The 16600-nt window shown below is 39.0% G+C and overlaps 3 protein-coding genes across 12 annotated transcripts; all 3 read right to left on the minus strand.

The window, feature by feature from the left end:
• Positions 1–419: 419 nt before the first annotated feature.
• Positions 420–3758, minus strand: LOC106302550. Its single transcript, XM_013739038.1, has 4 exons — positions 3542–3758; positions 3337–3366; positions 1220–1377; positions 420–748 (listed from the first exon to the last, which is right to left on the minus strand). Exons 1-4 carry the CDS (start codon positions 3751–3753, stop codon positions 420–422), a joined length of 729 nt encoding a protein of 242 aa, XP_013594492.1. The 5' UTR covers positions 3754–3758.
• A 1158-nt stretch (positions 3759–4916) lies between these two features.
• LOC106302551 lies at positions 4917–5739 on the minus strand. The gene is made up of 2 exons (XM_013739039.1): positions 5623–5739; positions 4917–5336 (listed from the first exon to the last, which is right to left on the minus strand). Exons 1-2 carry the CDS (start codon positions 5737–5739, stop codon positions 4917–4919), a joined length of 537 nt encoding a protein of 178 aa, XP_013594493.1.
• A 6716-nt stretch (positions 5740–12455) lies between these two features.
• LOC106302234 (zinc finger CCCH domain-containing protein 18-like) lies at positions 12456–16049 on the minus strand. Of its 10 annotated transcripts, none has more exons than XM_013738774.1 (8): positions 15908–16046; positions 15632–15675; positions 15431–15507; positions 13911–14783; positions 13389–13813; positions 13167–13304; positions 12998–13100; positions 12456–12911 (listed from the first exon to the last, which is right to left on the minus strand). In XM_013738774.1, the coding sequence occupies exons 4-8, from the start codon at positions 14753–14755 to the stop codon at positions 12815–12817; spliced, it is 1608 nt and encodes a 535-aa protein (XP_013594228.1). In that variant the 5' UTR covers positions 14756–14783; positions 15431–15507; positions 15632–15675; positions 15908–16046; the 3' UTR covers positions 12456–12814. The 10 variants fall into 10 exon arrangements, with proteins under 10 accessions (XP_013594228.1, XP_013594233.1, XP_013594225.1 ...); XM_013738779.1 differs by having other exon boundaries at positions 13911–14742; positions 15754–16046; XM_013738771.1 differs by having other exon boundaries at positions 15754–16046.
• Positions 16050–16600: the final 551 nt, after the last annotated feature.

Here is a 16600-nt window from a genome sequence, read left to right on the forward strand (position 1 = left end):
CCCCAAATCCATTATCTAAGATGTCATCAACCCTGTGTCTTTCAACTTCCACTGCATTCTCTTTAATCAGAGCTTCTTGCTTCCTAACAGCTTCTGTAGTCTGAGAAGCTTGGGTGTATAGCATCTTAACACGGGTATCTAAGGTTTCTAATCTTCCATTCAGCACTTTGTAGAGAAAATCAAATGCAGATTCATATCCTCAGTCATCTCCAGCTGATCTTTCAAGAGCTCCTCCAGCTTAAATTCCATCTCATCTAAACGGTGCTGATCCTCATCCTGGTATACAGCTTGCTCCACCAATGAGACTTCATGTATAGAACCAGTCTCAGCCTCAACGATCTTGTTCTCATCCTTTGCAGCTGAATTCATCCTGTGCATATCTAGATTTTTGGCACTGTTGCTAGATGCCAAATTCTCAATCAATCTCTTAGCTTCCTCTTGGTTCTTGTCTCAAAGTTTCCTTCGCTTTCAGTATCCAGCATCACACGATATTGCACATCAATTCCCTTGTAGAACTTCTTCAACAGTTGAACCTCCGTAAAACCATGATGTGGACAGTCCCTTTGGTATCTCATGAACCTCTCCAAAGACCTTTTGAAAGCTTCTATAGGTCCTTGGGAGAATATCCAAATTTTATCTCTTATCTCTTGAGCTCGTGCTTCACCAAAGAATTCAGGCACGAATGCGTTATGGATGTCGGTCCAGGATGTAAGAGATCCTGGTGGTAGCTGCTTAAGCCAACGGGAAGCTTCTCCAACAAGTGATTATTTGAAGAGCTTGCATAGCATGTAGTCCTCAGGGACTTCATCCATGCGGATAAGAGCAATAAGATCCTCTAACCTATCCAGATGGTCCATAGGATGCTCGTGAGATAACCCACAGTAGGGTATCTGTGACACGAGTGTGTAGTACTCCAGCTCGAAATTCTGTGTCTGGATATCTGGTAGACGAATGGCTGATCTGTTGGTGTAGTATTCATCTGGGCGGTTGTAGTCAGCCAGTGTCCTTGGTCGAGCAGCCTCATCTACATGTATAGCAGCTCCTGTAGCATCAGTATCGTGCTCAGGGATTGCAGTCCCCTGAGCATCTAGTTTCTGACCTACTGCATTACACAGATGACCATCAGGGTCATGCAGGTCTCCATTCTCATCCCTCTGTAGCACAAGTGTCGCAATCATGTCTGCTCGCGGTCTAGTATCGATCGATGTTCGAGTTGAACTGTCTATCGTTGCTCTGTGGTAAGTGGCGATCGATGTGGAAGAGTTGGTATCGATCGATGCTGCGCGTTTTTCTTTACGGATCGAGCGTTCCAAACGTGTTGGGTCCGAGAAGAAAAGCAATTCTTCCTTGCTGCTTCTGGTACTGATAGGCATGTACCTGAAAAACAAGAAAAAAAATTTCGTAAGTAACTTAAAACAGAAACTAAAACCTAAACTAAACCTATTAATCAAGTCTAATGGCGATCAAAGCTCCCCGACAATGGTGCCAAATTTGATATCACTCAAATTACCCTAAGGAGTGACTTTGCTCTCTCAAATAAGAGGTTCAATCGTAGTACTTAGGGATCGAATCCACAAGGAGCTAGGGAACCAATTAGACTATAGAAATCAAGGTTAAGCTAGGCAAACAGTTTAATAAGCAGTAAATCAATAAGTAAATAAAGAAGTAAACAAGATGAACAAGACAATTGTTCAGCTTGGCAGAGAGTTGTTAACAGTAAGGAGAAATAGCTAGATCTAGGGATTTATCAATCAAGAGATTCAAAACTACAATTCAAGGATGCCAAAAGTTTATAGATTCAATTCTAGAACTCGGTTTTAATAAGCAAGTAATCCAGCCTTCACATGCAATTACTTATCAAATGCCTAAGTCTTTGTCCCGGCTGTCGCACGCGAACAAGGAGTGAGCATCGATCGATGCTATGGCCTGAGCGTCGATCGATACCACCTCAGTCAATCATTAACGACCTAATCGATTATGTTCAACTAGATTCCTAGACCAACTATTGTATGCGCCTAGGTATCTAATCCAGCAGAGCTCGGGTTCCGTTAATTGATGGTACTTTCGAGCCACTCAATTGTCCTATGATTCTAGGTTCAAACAATTAGTCACACTGTCGTGCTTTTCTAACTACTCCAGATCCTATTATTACAAATCACCTTGGTGTAGAGGTCTATAGATAACCTAGTAATCCTAATTGATTATCAGTTTGACATTAAGCTCATGAAATCCCTAAACCTAACAAGAGAATTACTCAGACATGGAAGCAATAATAGAAATCATAGTCTGAATAATAATATAATAGAAATCAACGATAAAACCAATGGAGTTCCAAGAGGACTCTCAAGGAGTTCCTCTCTTCTCTCCTAACTAAGAACAATGAATAAAATAATGTGTAGCCGTCAACAATAGCTTAGAAATAACATAAATAGGGTTTCTGGTCGTCCAAGAGTATTCTGGTAATTTGGAGTTACTTCTGGGCTTCAGTCGATTTTCAAATATGCTCGGCCCACATTCTGGGATCCCTGTCGATCGATATGCACAGTGCTGCATCGATCGACACTCCTTTATGTCTCGACAGCTTCCTCTCGCGAGGCAGACTGACCACTCGTCAGTAAAACATGAATAACTTCTGCTATAGGATGCTGATTGACCTCAAACTCGTGGCATTGGAAATCTAACTCGAAGCTCTACTTTGTGTCAAAATATGAGTTCAATATAACGGTGGAAAGATATCCATCCATAGCTAAACATCTGATGTGTCTGTGCAATCCTGCATTCAAAAGACTCCAAAATCACCATATTTCTCCAGAACGTACCTGAACTTGTAAATACTCTAAATTGACTCTATATAGTATTAAATATATATTAAAACACTTATAGACCATGGCTAAAAGTAGCTAAAATCCATGGTCTATCAATAAACAGAAAAGATCTTAAACTCTCTTGTTTTGTTACTCTACTTTGTTTGTTTTTCATATTTATATTATAGAGTATTATCCAGACCATCATAATGTTTCTCATGAAAATGTCTGAGTAGTCTTACTGTTAGATTTAGGGTTCTTCAAAGGTTGATCTATGTACTGCTGAAATGAATATTAATTAGGAAATTAAATAGTGTTTCATTTACTGCTTTAATCATAAACGTCTAGCATTACTTTGAAAACTACAAATCTATTGTGTAATCTGTGGATTTTATCCCTAAGTACTACAACTGAACCTCTTATTTGAGAGAGTAAAAGTCACTAGTTAGGGTAATTTGAGTGATATCAGAGATCTACAGCCTCAACTGATGGAGATCTCGGTGTCATCGAGTCCAATCATCTGAACAATTACCTCCCACGGTCTCGTCGTTGGAATCGAAAACTACAAAACCACAAGAAAGAGAATTAAAAAAACGCATATGAACGACATCAAGAAACGAGAAAAAAAAATAGAACGAGCAGAATAAGGAAACATGCAAAAAATAGTTGAACAAGATTGGGACCTTTCAAAAGCTGTCAAAAATGGCAGAAATAAAGATTAAAACGGAAAACAAAACCTGGGTATCGCGGAGGTCTTCGATTTCGGCACTGTTTGTAGGCATTCGTGATTGATCTCGTCTGCCGATGGACCGATGGCTCCATTTTGTTCAGTCTCGAAACCATAGCGGCAAAACCTATGCCGATCTGGAGCTAACTGCCGAATCAGTCGAGAGAGAGACAACGAGTTCTGGGACTTTTGGAGTTTTAGGTTAAAAGAGTTCTGGGACATTTGGAGTGGAGAGAGAGACAAGAACGGAGTGGAATGTTCGCAGTGGTTTATGGCAAATACAGGTAAGAAGCCAAAGTTATTGGGTCGTCTCCTTCGGGAATCGAGACAGTCTCTCACGTGCAAAGACAAAATGGCATTTCCGTGATATATTCGGCGTTGAAGGGTGCACTACGTCCTTTCGAGAACATTTGCATAGGGTCAAATAGTGGCGCCACTGATTTTCCAAATCTAGATTTCGACTGACCCAAAATCCAAATTATAAACTTTTCCACGATCCGCTCTCACAATTTTTTCTATGTACAATAGATTTAGTTCATTAAAACTATTAGTTTATGTTAATAAAAAATATTTTTCTTCTTTAGTTTATTGAAAATACTGGCTGATATAAAATTTATTTTTAGTACTTTTAATTTTTTATATCTATCATATTCTTTGAGATTATGTTTCAGAGGAAAAATTATTTATTTATTTTAAAATATTACATATTTTATTACATCACAATTTTTTTTTAACATTTCCTTTTTATATATGTTTGTTGGAAACCAATTTAACAGAAAATAATTTAAAATTAAAATTTAATTTTGAAAAATTATCTCAAAATATATATATGTTTGAAATCATGTTTTAAAGGGAATCATAGATTTTAAATACTATTTATAAATTTAGTTTTTATGAAATAATATATATATTAATATGGCCACTTTTAAAATTTTATAAATATTGCCTTTTATATATGTGATTTGAAAATTAATATAAAAACGAAAACTAAAATATAAAAAGATTAAAAATAACAAAGATTATCAAAAAGAAAGAAATATTAATAATGGTATTAGTTATAATTGTTGTAATTCATTAAAGATATTATTATAATTAACTATTATAATAACTAATGTGAGTTGCGACAGGAAATAAACTGATTTGTTAAATAATGCTATGGAGATATTCAACAATGAAATATCTCCTAAATAAACCATTACAGAAGTTGAAGTTTATCTTTTAAAAGGAGGAATTGATCGCTTTCTTTTATATAACTGAATTATTAGACGGTCAAGTTTAGTCTTTGTTAACATTTTGAATAGTTTATTGCGGAGTTGATTACACGTATGTATAAACTAAATATAGATGTTATGTACTACAATACGTCATCGTTAGTTGTAATATCTCTATATCGTTTCTGAGACTGCAGACTGCAACACCTCCAATGGCGAGATGTCCTTGTTGCTAAAGACCTTCTCATTTCGAGCTTTCCATAGGAACCAGAGGATCCAAGGGATACGAGCTTTACACTCCTTTGTGCTATGGCGTTTGTGGATCCTATTGAGTACGAAATCGAAGTTTCCGTATATGGAGGAACTCGGGAACTCTCCCGGGTCAGTGGGTAGTGCCGCAAGGGACCAGGTCTGGGTGGCCATATGGCACTCAAATAGCATATGGTTTATAGTCTCTTCATGTTGCCCGCATCTTGGACATGTCCGATCAGGATGGCAGTGCAGGTCAGCCAAACGACTACAGACGGGAACACAGTTCGTCAGGGCTTGCCACATGAAGTGCTTTATTTTTGGCACAGTTTTGCTCGCCCACACCTGTTGAGTTAAACCGGTAATGCTAGGTTCTGAGCAGTATTCTATAGGAAGTTCCTCTGTCAGTCGACACATCTCATCATATCCAATTTTGACGGAAGTACATTCCGGATTTCGTATGAACCCAGCAGTAGTTATCTACCATGAAAGCTTTACTAATCCGTAGGCTACATATTAATGGGATATCTTATGGGACAATCAAAGTTTTCAACAAATCCAAGTTCCAATTCTTGGAGTTGCGATCGACGAGCTCATGGACGAGTAAATTTGGTTTTTGGATCGGGCTTACCCCAGTAGGCGGACGTGGGGGGCTTGTAGGAAGCCATGACTCGTCCCAGACTCTAGTATTATAGCCAGAGCCTATCGCCTTTCTCAGCCCCGACTTCAGGAGGGCTTTTGCTGCCATCAAACTGTGCCATACGTAAGATGGTGAACTTGCTTTCTCGACATCAATCGGATTTGTATTGCGATAATATCTTCCTTTCAGTACTTTAGCCAATAGGGACGTCGGGTATTGTACGAGGCGCCACAGTTGCTTGGCCAGCAGGGCAATGTTGAAATTCTTTAAATCTCGAAATCCCAAACCTCCCTTGTCTTTCGGTACGCAGATTTTATTCCATGTGATCCAGTGTAGGCCGCCATTATTTTGCTTGGTACTCCACCAGAACCGTGCGATTGCAATAGACATTTTTTTAATAATGTCTTGAGGAAGTAGGAAGCATGACATAACATAGGAGGGAAGTGTCTGTGCCACCGATTTGATCAAAACATCCTTTCCGCCTTTTGAAAGTAGTTTTGCAGACCAAGAATTCAGACGATCCATAAGGCGTTCCTGTATAAAAGCAAAAAAACTGTCTCTTGGAGCCACAAATCTGCTCCGGTAGTCCCAGATAGATGCCCATACCTCCATCGCGAGATATACCCAGAGCTTCTTTTATTTCAGTTTTGAGTTCCGTAGGGACCTTGCTGCCGAAGAAATCGGAGGATTTGGCAGCGTTTAACTGTTGTCCTGATGCTCTCCCGTATTCACTAATGATTTTCATGATTTCCCGGCATTGTTGAGGTTCTGCTTTACAGAATAAGAGGCTGTCATCCGCAAACAGGAGATGCGAGACAGGAGGGCTATCTCTCGCAATTTTTAGGCCGGTGAGTCTGCCCTCTCTTTCTGCTCCATGTATTTGGGATATAAGCGCCTCTGTCAGGATAATGAACAGGAATGGTGAGAGTGGGTCACCCTGTCGGATACCTCTGGTTGGGATTATGTTACCTTTCGGTTCTCCATTGATGAGTACATTGAATGATACTGAAGAAATACATACATGTATCCAGGAGATCCATCACTCACAAAATCCCAGTTTGCGCATAAGTGCTTCTAAGAATGTCCATTCCACCCTATTATAGGCTTTACTCGTATCGGTCTTGATGGCGGCAAATTTAGTCTTACAGCTTTGGTTAGTCCGTAGAGCATGAAACACTTCTTGTGCGACTAGGATATTATCTGTGATGATTCGCTTAGCCACAAAGGCCGATTGGGTCTCCGAAATCAAAGTCGGGAGGGAGCGTTTAAGTCGATAGCAGAGGAGCTTCGAAACAATTTTATAGCTTACATTACACAAGCTTATGGGACGGAACTCCGTCCTCTCGCATGGTCTATCTGTCTTTGGGATTAGGCAGATGTTTGTTTGGTTCAGTCGCGCATCCAGTGTCTCTAACGAGAAGAAGTCTTTCACCGTACGGTAGATCTCCCCTGCGGTGATTCCCTAGAATTTTTGATAGAACAAGCTCGTCATCCCATCAGGGCCAGGTGCCTTCTCCGGGTTAATATCGAACATGGCTTTTTTAATTTCCTCATCTGATGGGGCACTAGTAAGCTTCTCATTACACCGTGTAGTAACTTTCTCGGTAACATACCGGAGGGCTTCATCAAAAATTTTGGGTCTTGATGTGGTAAAGAGAACTTGGATGTATTCCGCTGCAACCCGTTCAATATCCTCTTCACACTCAGCCCATCCTCCCTGGGGGTTCTTTAGCTTGGTAAGCCTGTTCCTAGCACGTCGCTGTTTCGTTTTGGCGTGGAAAATTTTTGTATTCCTATCTCCTTCCATCAGCCAGTTAGCTCGACTCTTTTGCTTCCAATACAACTCTTCGTCCCGGAAAGCCGCGCAGAGATCCCATTTGAGTTGTAGAATCGCATCATTTGAGATAGCATCATTCAGTTGAGCTTTCTCAAGCTTATCTTTGATGTCTTCAATTCGTACGCTCGAATTCGATGGGTTCAGACGTTTCCAATGCGAGATTTCCTCGCGGCATTTGGCTATCCGCTCATACAGATCGGGCGGGTGCAGATTTCCGGGGTCGTTCCATCCCTGTAGGATCGTTTCTCTAAGGCCATGCTTACCAATCCACCGTTTGTCGAACTTGAAACCGCGTCTGATCCTTCCTTGCTTGGAGAGGAAGCGAGTTAGGATTGGGCGGTGGTCAGAACCCCATAGGCGTAAGTACTCCACATTCGTGTGGGAAAAGATATGGAGCCAGTCCTCGTTACCTACGGCTCGATCTAACTTGCATTGTACTTTTCCGGAGCTTCTATTCCCTACCCAAGAGAGTGGGTTTCCTTTTGCTGGAAAATCTATCATCCCACAGTTTGCTAACATTGATTTGAAGGGGATGAACGACGTATCAGGTCTCTTTCTCCCACCTTTTTTCTCATGGTGACCTGTTATATCATTAAAATCGCCCAACATCAACCACAGACCATTTCTAGTAAGACTCATCCCGGTAAGCCTATCCTAAACATGTTCTCGGTATTCAACAACCGGATCACCATAGACGAATGTTATGAACACCTTGTGCCCTTCTATGGTAGCCACAATATCAATCATACGATTATTGGAAAAAATTATCGATACTTCGAAAGAATCTAAATAAAAAAGAGCTAGTCCACCACTTCTGCCTTCCGGCTCCACGGTGAACAATTTATTATAACCAAATTCAAACTGAAAGTCTTGCAAAAAATAAAAATTATTTTTTGTTTCTGAAAGAAAAAGAAAAGAAGGCGTAAAACAGCGGTGCAGCTCGCGCAGGTGCTGCTTGGTCAGGTACACGCCAGCACCCTGACAATTCCACGCGATTGCACTCATATTCTCTTACTGGGTGGTTTCTGGGACACCACCGAACCTGAGAGAGACAGAGAATTCTTGTTTGAAACAGAGCGGAACACCTCATGACGAGGGATTGCACGAGAGGACTGGGCTAAGGGTTTACCTGCTTTGGTCCCTGGTTTCCCTTTTGGAGAGCTTCGGCCTCGAGCCGCATTTAGTTTCTTTGAGGCCTTAGAACCTTTTGCGTCTAGGCTCTTGAGGACCCTCCTCTTTAGCACGCCTTTGGGTTTTGGGTCTTGAGCAGGCACCGTGATTTCCGTATCAAAGTTTTGAGCTGCCGTTTTATCCTTGCGGCTTGTTGTAACATTACTCCTCTTCCTATCCGTCGATTTGTTCCTGCTGTCTTGCGGCTCCTCTTGATCCTCAGCATGTACTGGAGATAGTTGAGTTAGAGCATCTATCTGTTCTGCATCCATGTCCGGTGTTTCTCCAAGCAGATCATCTTTATCAATCATTTCATCATCCATTTCCAGACCTTCAAATTCCTTTACAGACTTCTCTAGATTTTCCAAGTCATCTTCAGTCAATACCATTGCCTCCAGAGCCGCCTCAACAACCTTGTCTATCTCCATATCATTTAGGTCTTTATTCGCTTCCACGCGGGGAGGAGATTTCCTAGGTTCTGGTGCGACATACCTTGCCACGGTTGACTGGATGTGTTCATCGGATTCACGAATGGAGAGAGGAGCTAGAGTGATGAAAGAATTTCGGGCTTGACGATCTTTTTCTTTTGAAGTAGGGGTCGCCGTGGCTATACCTTTTCCTTTGAGACGTCGGCATTCCATATGTTCTGCATCTTCCTATCTAGGAATTTCACCAGCTTCGAGACCATTTAGGTTCTCCGAGATGGTTCTCTGAGAATCCAAGAGGGAGCCAGAGAGACCACTTTCACCAGAAGCTCTTATATCGGAGTTTCGATGTTCCCCATTGTGGTGTGTTTCTAAGTGGGTGCGGGGTCTCCACTCTCTTTGGTACGAGCTCGTATGATTCCTATGGTCCCTTGATCCGTTACGCACTCTGGCATTATGGTTCAAAGAGGAGTTATGTTGTGGCACTGGGCCAAAATCCTTGGGTTCTTGAGGCTGTTCGATCCTATTCCAGACATTCGTACGTCGGCCAGCATCTCTACCCGATTCACGGGGGTAACGATGATCAGAACTCTTTTCCGAGATTCCATAATACGAGTTAGGGTGATCTTTCAGACCATGGTGGGCATGATGTTGTCTCTTTTCCTCTCTCCCTTCTTCCATCCTAAATCTCAGTGGCAAGTTTGATCGTACGTTGCTATCATTGGGGGGCGATCTCGGCCGCTTAGTTCTGTTCTCATTGGCTCCCCTCGGAGGCTCGAGCTGAAGATTCTTTTCACTGTTGATATTCTGATCGAGACGTTGAAGTCTCCTGTGTTCACGTTCTTTCTCCGTCAGTAACGGACACGAGTTCTCATCATGAGAGATATGTTTACAGTTGAAGCAATATCGATGGAGACCGTCATACACAAACGTTACCCTCCCTATATCACCATTGGGAAAACCAACTCTCCTTTCAAATTGTAAGGGGTTATCCACGTTAATGGAAACTTGGATTTTTGCTCGTTTTGAATCCAACGTTAGCTTTTTTTCCCAGGTCCTTGGCAATCTCTGAGAAAGTAACATCATTCCAGAAGTGGACTGGAACACCCGTAACATTAATCCAAAAAGGGATTGAGTTAGGGAAGTCCTCCCGTGTAAAGGGTCTCTAATGCAAAGCTCCATTGATTAAAATGGCATGGCCTCTTGTTTAAAACCGACTGGAGGTCATGTTCGTTCTCAAAGTCAAATTGGAAGCGTCCATTCCCGATATTAGTTCCTCGGACTCTGCCCTCCACGTTTCAGATTCGTGGCTTTGGGAGCAAATTGATCAAAGCACCAATGCTCCTACTCTTCAGTTGGAAGACACGTCCGATAAGGGTCAGCTTAAACCGCGCTGCCGCCGCCTCTAGGTCACACTCAGGAAGTTTTATGATTTCATCATCTTCAATATCGAGACGGCGCATGGCATGGGATGCGCTGGAGCCGGGTTTATGGTTTCCATGTGTCACGACCAGATCTCTTTGGTTTGACATGGTCAGTCAACAAAACTTAGCAAAGGCTAGAGATCTCTTTGGTTTACCTAAAGGGGAGTAATCCAAAAGACTAAGAGAGTACGAATCTTAGCAAAGGCTAGAAATTAAGATCGTAACTTCAAGAAATATTGTAAAACGTGATCAGCACGTAATGACACAGACTCTTTCGGGGCTCAAAGAAACAACACTAGCCAAGGGAAACATGGTCTCCTTGTATAGTAGGCCTAGGACTCAAGAGCACACGGAAGAGATTCGTCGTTTATCTTCGGAGTCTCCTAGATCTGAAAGTCGCCTCGCTCGTCGCCTAAAACCCTAGCCGCTCCCATTGAGTTATTTAAATTGTTTTTATCTTTCAAAACTATAATAATTTTTTGATCTATTTGATCAGCTTGCATGATCCGCTTGATCTGCATCTCTCATGCATAATCCGATTGATCTGCATTTGTTCTGCTTGATCTGCATTTGTAGTAAAATCCATATCCACTTTCTATAAACTACTGATATTGCATTTTAAAAGGTTAGGGTTGTGTTTTTTTTTCTTTTTTTTTGTGCATTAAATTAAAATATTTTGGTAAGAGTGGTTACAATCAAATATCGAAAATTATATATAGTTATTCTATTAACTAACCTGTACTATAGCGTAGTAAAATAATTTTAAAATAATAGTTAGTTTAATATGTATTTTACTGATTTATAATATTTTTGTACAGAATAATATATGGTTGTATAAGTTCCGTTTGTGCATAATATTCTATAGCCAGTTTAAAATTTTATGTAAGTATAAATATATAATCATCAAAGCATACTATTCCTCCGTTTATTTGGTGTGTTTTGCATTTTTTTTAATTTGTCTCTAGCAAATTACTGACATAACATAAAGCAAATATAAATCATCAAATATAAAATAAATATAAAAAAAACAACAAGTACTAATAGTAGCGATGACATTGTCCTAAACAACTGCAAAATATATTTTTAGTGACTAAGATTACTTCAAAGTTAAAACTTTATTTTCCACGGTATTAGATACTCTGACATAAAAAAAGAATTCTGGTAATTAAAAACTCAATCTCATTCTCTTAAGATAATCACACTTACAACCAACTAAACATAGAAGAAAATTTAAACAAAATTATACTACCTCAGTTCCTAAATGTAGGATGTTTTAAAGAATTTTGATGTTTCAATATATAAGATGTTTTCATTTTTCTAGACAATTTTTTACTTTATTAAAAACTGTCTAACCAATCATATTTGATAATCTATTTTGTAATTGGTTGAATAACATTAATTTATAGTTTTAATGATACTTTCTAGACAAAACAATGATTTTCTTAATATACGTGTTTTTACCTAAACATCTTATATTTAGGAACAGATGGAGTATATTTGATAAAAACTGATACACGCGCGGACCTGCCCTAGTAATTAATACAAAACACTTGAATTCCAATAATCAGTTTAAAATTTACTTGATGTCTAGAAGAGTATAACATTTTTTCTCTTGTTTTGAATCGGGGCGTGTAGCCTATTGATTGTATCAGTATTTGTTCTCGTATCATAATTTAGTTCCAAACTTGCGTTTAGATATTGCAGATGATGGAAGAATAACATGTATTTTACTTTTACTTTCATCAAACTAACCATTTGTATTGGTCTTTTATGGACGAGAGTCTATATTAATATTGATGGCAGTAATTTATTTGTATTGGTCTTTTATGGACGAGAGTCTATATTAATATTGATGGCAGTAATTTATTTGTATTGGTCTTTTATGGACGAGAGTCTATATTAATATTTATGGCAGTAATTTCTAGTTAAAACTTGAAGAAACTATATAAGCATACATTAAACCTTGGTTTTTAAAACTAGAATGATTGTCATATGTTACAATGAGATATGATCTATCAGCATCATAAAGTTGATAAGAGAGAGTGAAAACAGATAAGTAAACCTTCTGAAAGATTTCAATTATTAATGTAACCCCTGTACTTTTATGTCTCTGCTTGGCTCATGCTGTAGTAAAAGAAAGTTTCTGTCACCTCTCTTTTTTTTTATCTCTTAGGCGTTATTGCTAATGATGCTAAGGTTTCCGGGCAAGAAGAATATAAAGAAGACTCTTTTTGCGGATTGATGATTATTAGATATTTGGGAATTTCCTCTAACCTTTATGTTCCTATCTTCTTCTCCCTTTTGGTTAGATATTAATCTCTTCATCTCTAGGTAACTGTCGAAATCTCCTTCCCAGAAAGGGAAGAAAAAGGACTCTCTGGTAGGTTCAAGACTTGGTTGTCCAAAGGATCACAATGGATTCTCCTGAACAAAGCGGAAAAAACATCATATGATCAATCAAATAAAGAGGAAAGGTCTAAATGTGTGTGTTAAGATCATATTCATTGTACCGATCAGTGTCTTTGTAGTTTGTGGTTATGTTCATGACATTTTCTTCAGTGTTCAAATAGTCCAGCAGATAGCTCAACCGTCCTACTTGTTCCTCTTGCTCCGCTATAAATTAAAAATGTTAGGCAATTGAATCTATGTTTTCTGAAATATAAGTAAGAGTATATTTACCATCTGATGTTATCCTGAAGTCCTGGGAGAAGCCAAGATAAGAGTAATTGGTAGGTAAAGACTTCGAAACTGATTGCTCATGTTCCCCAAGAAACTGATTCCTCATTAGTCTTGAGCTCTCGCTAACTCGTGGTGGTACTTTAGACACCAAAGGAAAACAGTTAAATAAAACTATAAAACAAAATATTAGTGCAAACTAATTTGAGTTTAATAGCTACTAACATGTGTTCATCTCCAAGTCTCTGTCAATGTATTGAGAGCCATACCGCATCCTGTGAAGAGGCTTGTTGTTGTCAAGGTATCGACTAGAGCGTGATTTTTCCCGGTAAGGCTTGACGAGAACACGGGCCCCGCATATGAAATGAGGATTGCCTTTAGCGAGAATGTGTTTGACGCTTTCTGTGTAAACAAATGTTACAAATCCAAACATTCTCTTCTGTTGACAAGGAATCCTCACATCTTCAACAAGTCCGAATTTGGAGAAGTAGTTTGAGACATCATGTTCAGTGAAACTACTCTCTGCTGGAAAGGTCAAGTAAATCTGCCTGGAACCGGCAAGGATGGCTCCATGTTCGTTTCTCTCTCCCATGTATTCCACAAACTTCGATACATCTTCTGCTAATATAACCGAATGCTGACCATGAGGCCTGAAAATTCAGATAGCATTTGCTCACAAGAATTAGCAATGAAACAAAACTTTAGATGGGCCCGAAAACTCGTTATTTAACTAGCTCACTAACTAACCTGTCGATGAGGAGGATGGTGTTGTTCAAGCGAGCAAGAAGCTTGGTGAGGCTATAGCCAGCTTTGCCATGTCTTTGTGACTCTGTGAGATATCCTTCAGCTTGAAGGGTCCTTGCGTATTTTTCATAGTACATCACTGGCAATGAAGCAATGGAAATGGGAGCGCCTCTTCTCGATTTGAGCAGCTCGATGATCTCTCCTTCTAGTTTCTCAAGTGATCCGGGAGAAACAACATGTTCTTCATCACTTATGTTGTTTGGATTAAACATCTGAGAGAAACCCTCTCTCTCCGGTATGATCTGCCCGTGGAAATACCGGCAGTTGTTGCCATGTTTGCAGTACCCTTTGTTGAAGTAATGACATATTTTTACTGGAAACTCGGGTAAACTTGGTGATCTCCTGCTTGTTCTTAAAGGCAAGCATTGATGATCTCGAGAGAAGAAGCCATTAGAGAACTCAGTGCTCGTCATAGAATCCTCAAAGTTCAAGAACTGAACATTGCTATGCAACGAATCCACCTCGGTTGAGTTCTCCCAATAACCGGTTCTCAGAGGAGGAGAAACCGAAACGGAGGGAGGCTGGATAGATGAACCAGTGAATGATCCGAAACTAAGCGTAGGAGCGTGATCAGAAGGAGGGCTGTTGTAACGAGGATCTTTAGCTAATTCGTATTTCACGAAGTTGATCATGGAATGCATCACAGAATCTGGACAGAAGGCGAGACGGATCATGTCAAGGTCCCCATGGTCTTGCATCAAGAGATAACCGATGATTTTTGATGCATTTTCAGGTTCAAGTTGTTGGATTCTGCTGTGCACAACGTTCATCGATTCTGTGAAATTCATCTCCAATAATATCGTCTTATCACTTCTTCTTCAAAGCAAATCATACAAAAATTCATCATTTTTCCACAAAATTTTAGTGAAACACTTATATGGATGGATGAATCAAAAGTAACATAACGACAAGTTGAGACCAAAGAAAGGAGAAGAGTGAGACTCGCTCAAAACCGCACATGTTAATATTGGTACAAAAATGGGATTTACGTTGTAAGTCAATGATAACAGACAACGTTATGGATAAAAACAACGAGGCTAGATCTAAGTCATGCTTGTACGTTCAAAACAACATTTGACCTCGAAAAGTACAGTTCCCATTTACTTTCAGAAAAAGCATTTTAACATCCACTCTTCTCTTTATTTAAAACAACTCAAAAACTGTTCATTTTTATCGTAAACCACTAGTATGTTATCCGAGTCTTTTGGGTTTTTGTATTTTTTTTTTTCTGGACAAAATGTTTTTGAATATTATTAAGGAACAAACTGGCAAACTCAAAAAAAAAATATATATGTTGCAAAAATCTTCCCTAAAAACAGTCTTTCTTTCAATAATTTAAACTCTATCGAAGAATAACAGCGATTCAGAAAACTAGAAAATGGATTACCTGAAAGCAATAAGGAGAAGTGTTCTTATATTAAGATTAACGGTAACGAACAAACCAAAAAAATTAGATGTTTAACCTTTTAATGTATCTGTTTGTGAATTTCCTCGATCATGTGTTCATATGCCTTAAGCGTTTCTCTTCGACAATGTGCTTCTGTAAATGAAAATGATTGTGAGAAGTAAATGCGTTTAACACAAATCAGACAGAGTTAATGATCTTTGTTCATGTGAGAGAACAAAAAACTTTGAAATATCGAACACCACTTAATCACAAGTACCAATACTAATGACAATTGTGGTCAGTGCCGGCGCTGGGACAAACCTGTATTTTATAAAAGGAAAAATGAATAGGTCTGTGCGTGAAGAAAACTCAAAGGCTTAATTGAATAAAACAACTCACATTGTAGTTTCATTGTTGAATTAATTATCATAAGAGCGTGAGAACCACAAACGAAAGAGAAGAACAAAACAAAGGTAACCAAAAATGGAAAATAGAAAACGTAGAATAAAAACAAATGGGAGATCGTGCAATTACTTAATCTTTGCAGACTTACAGTAACTGTAAAACGGAATAAGATCTCTCACGGAATCATGGATGGTAGAGAGAAGAAACGATAAGTCCTAGCCTCCTAGGTACATATTAATTTGATTATTGTAAATTAAACCAATTCTTGTTGCGAGTTGTTTCTTTTTTAAATAAAAGCTTTCTTTGACAACTAGTTCCATTCCATATGGTTACAGCAAATATCGGGACTTAGTTGGAGGAATAAACCTTGGGATTTTAAGACTTTTTAATTACGTTAAATCACAGTTAAGAATTAACCGTCAGATCAGAAACTTTTGGTGGTTTTGAATTTCTTTTATTTAATGCACGGTTCATATTTCACGCTTCAGGATTCAACTGTTTTGTATTTTTTTTTCTTAAAAACTGTTTTGTATTATATGTACATGTGGCGCGCAAATTGTGTTTTTGGATAAGGATAATGCATATTAAGATAGTCGTGACCGTAGCGTATATCCAGTTGATGAACTTGATATGACCAGGGATTACGATTTACCAATATTTTATAAAACTCGTAATCATAATAACTATAAGATTTTATCTGCGTTTTGAAAGCGGGATTTGTTCTTTTGTGGAATCTAATTCAAAATAGATAAAAACGATAATTAAAATAATGTTTTAAAAATCGAACTGGTTCGGTTTGTTAGACCGGACCAACAATGAGACTTTTAATTAACCAAATCCG

Source organism: Brassica oleracea, chromosome C7 (genome assembly GCF_000695525.1).
Source record: "Brassica oleracea var. oleracea cultivar TO1000 chromosome C7, BOL, whole genome shotgun sequence".
Lineage (NCBI taxonomy): Eukaryota > Viridiplantae > Streptophyta > Magnoliopsida > Brassicales > Brassicaceae > Brassica > Brassica oleracea.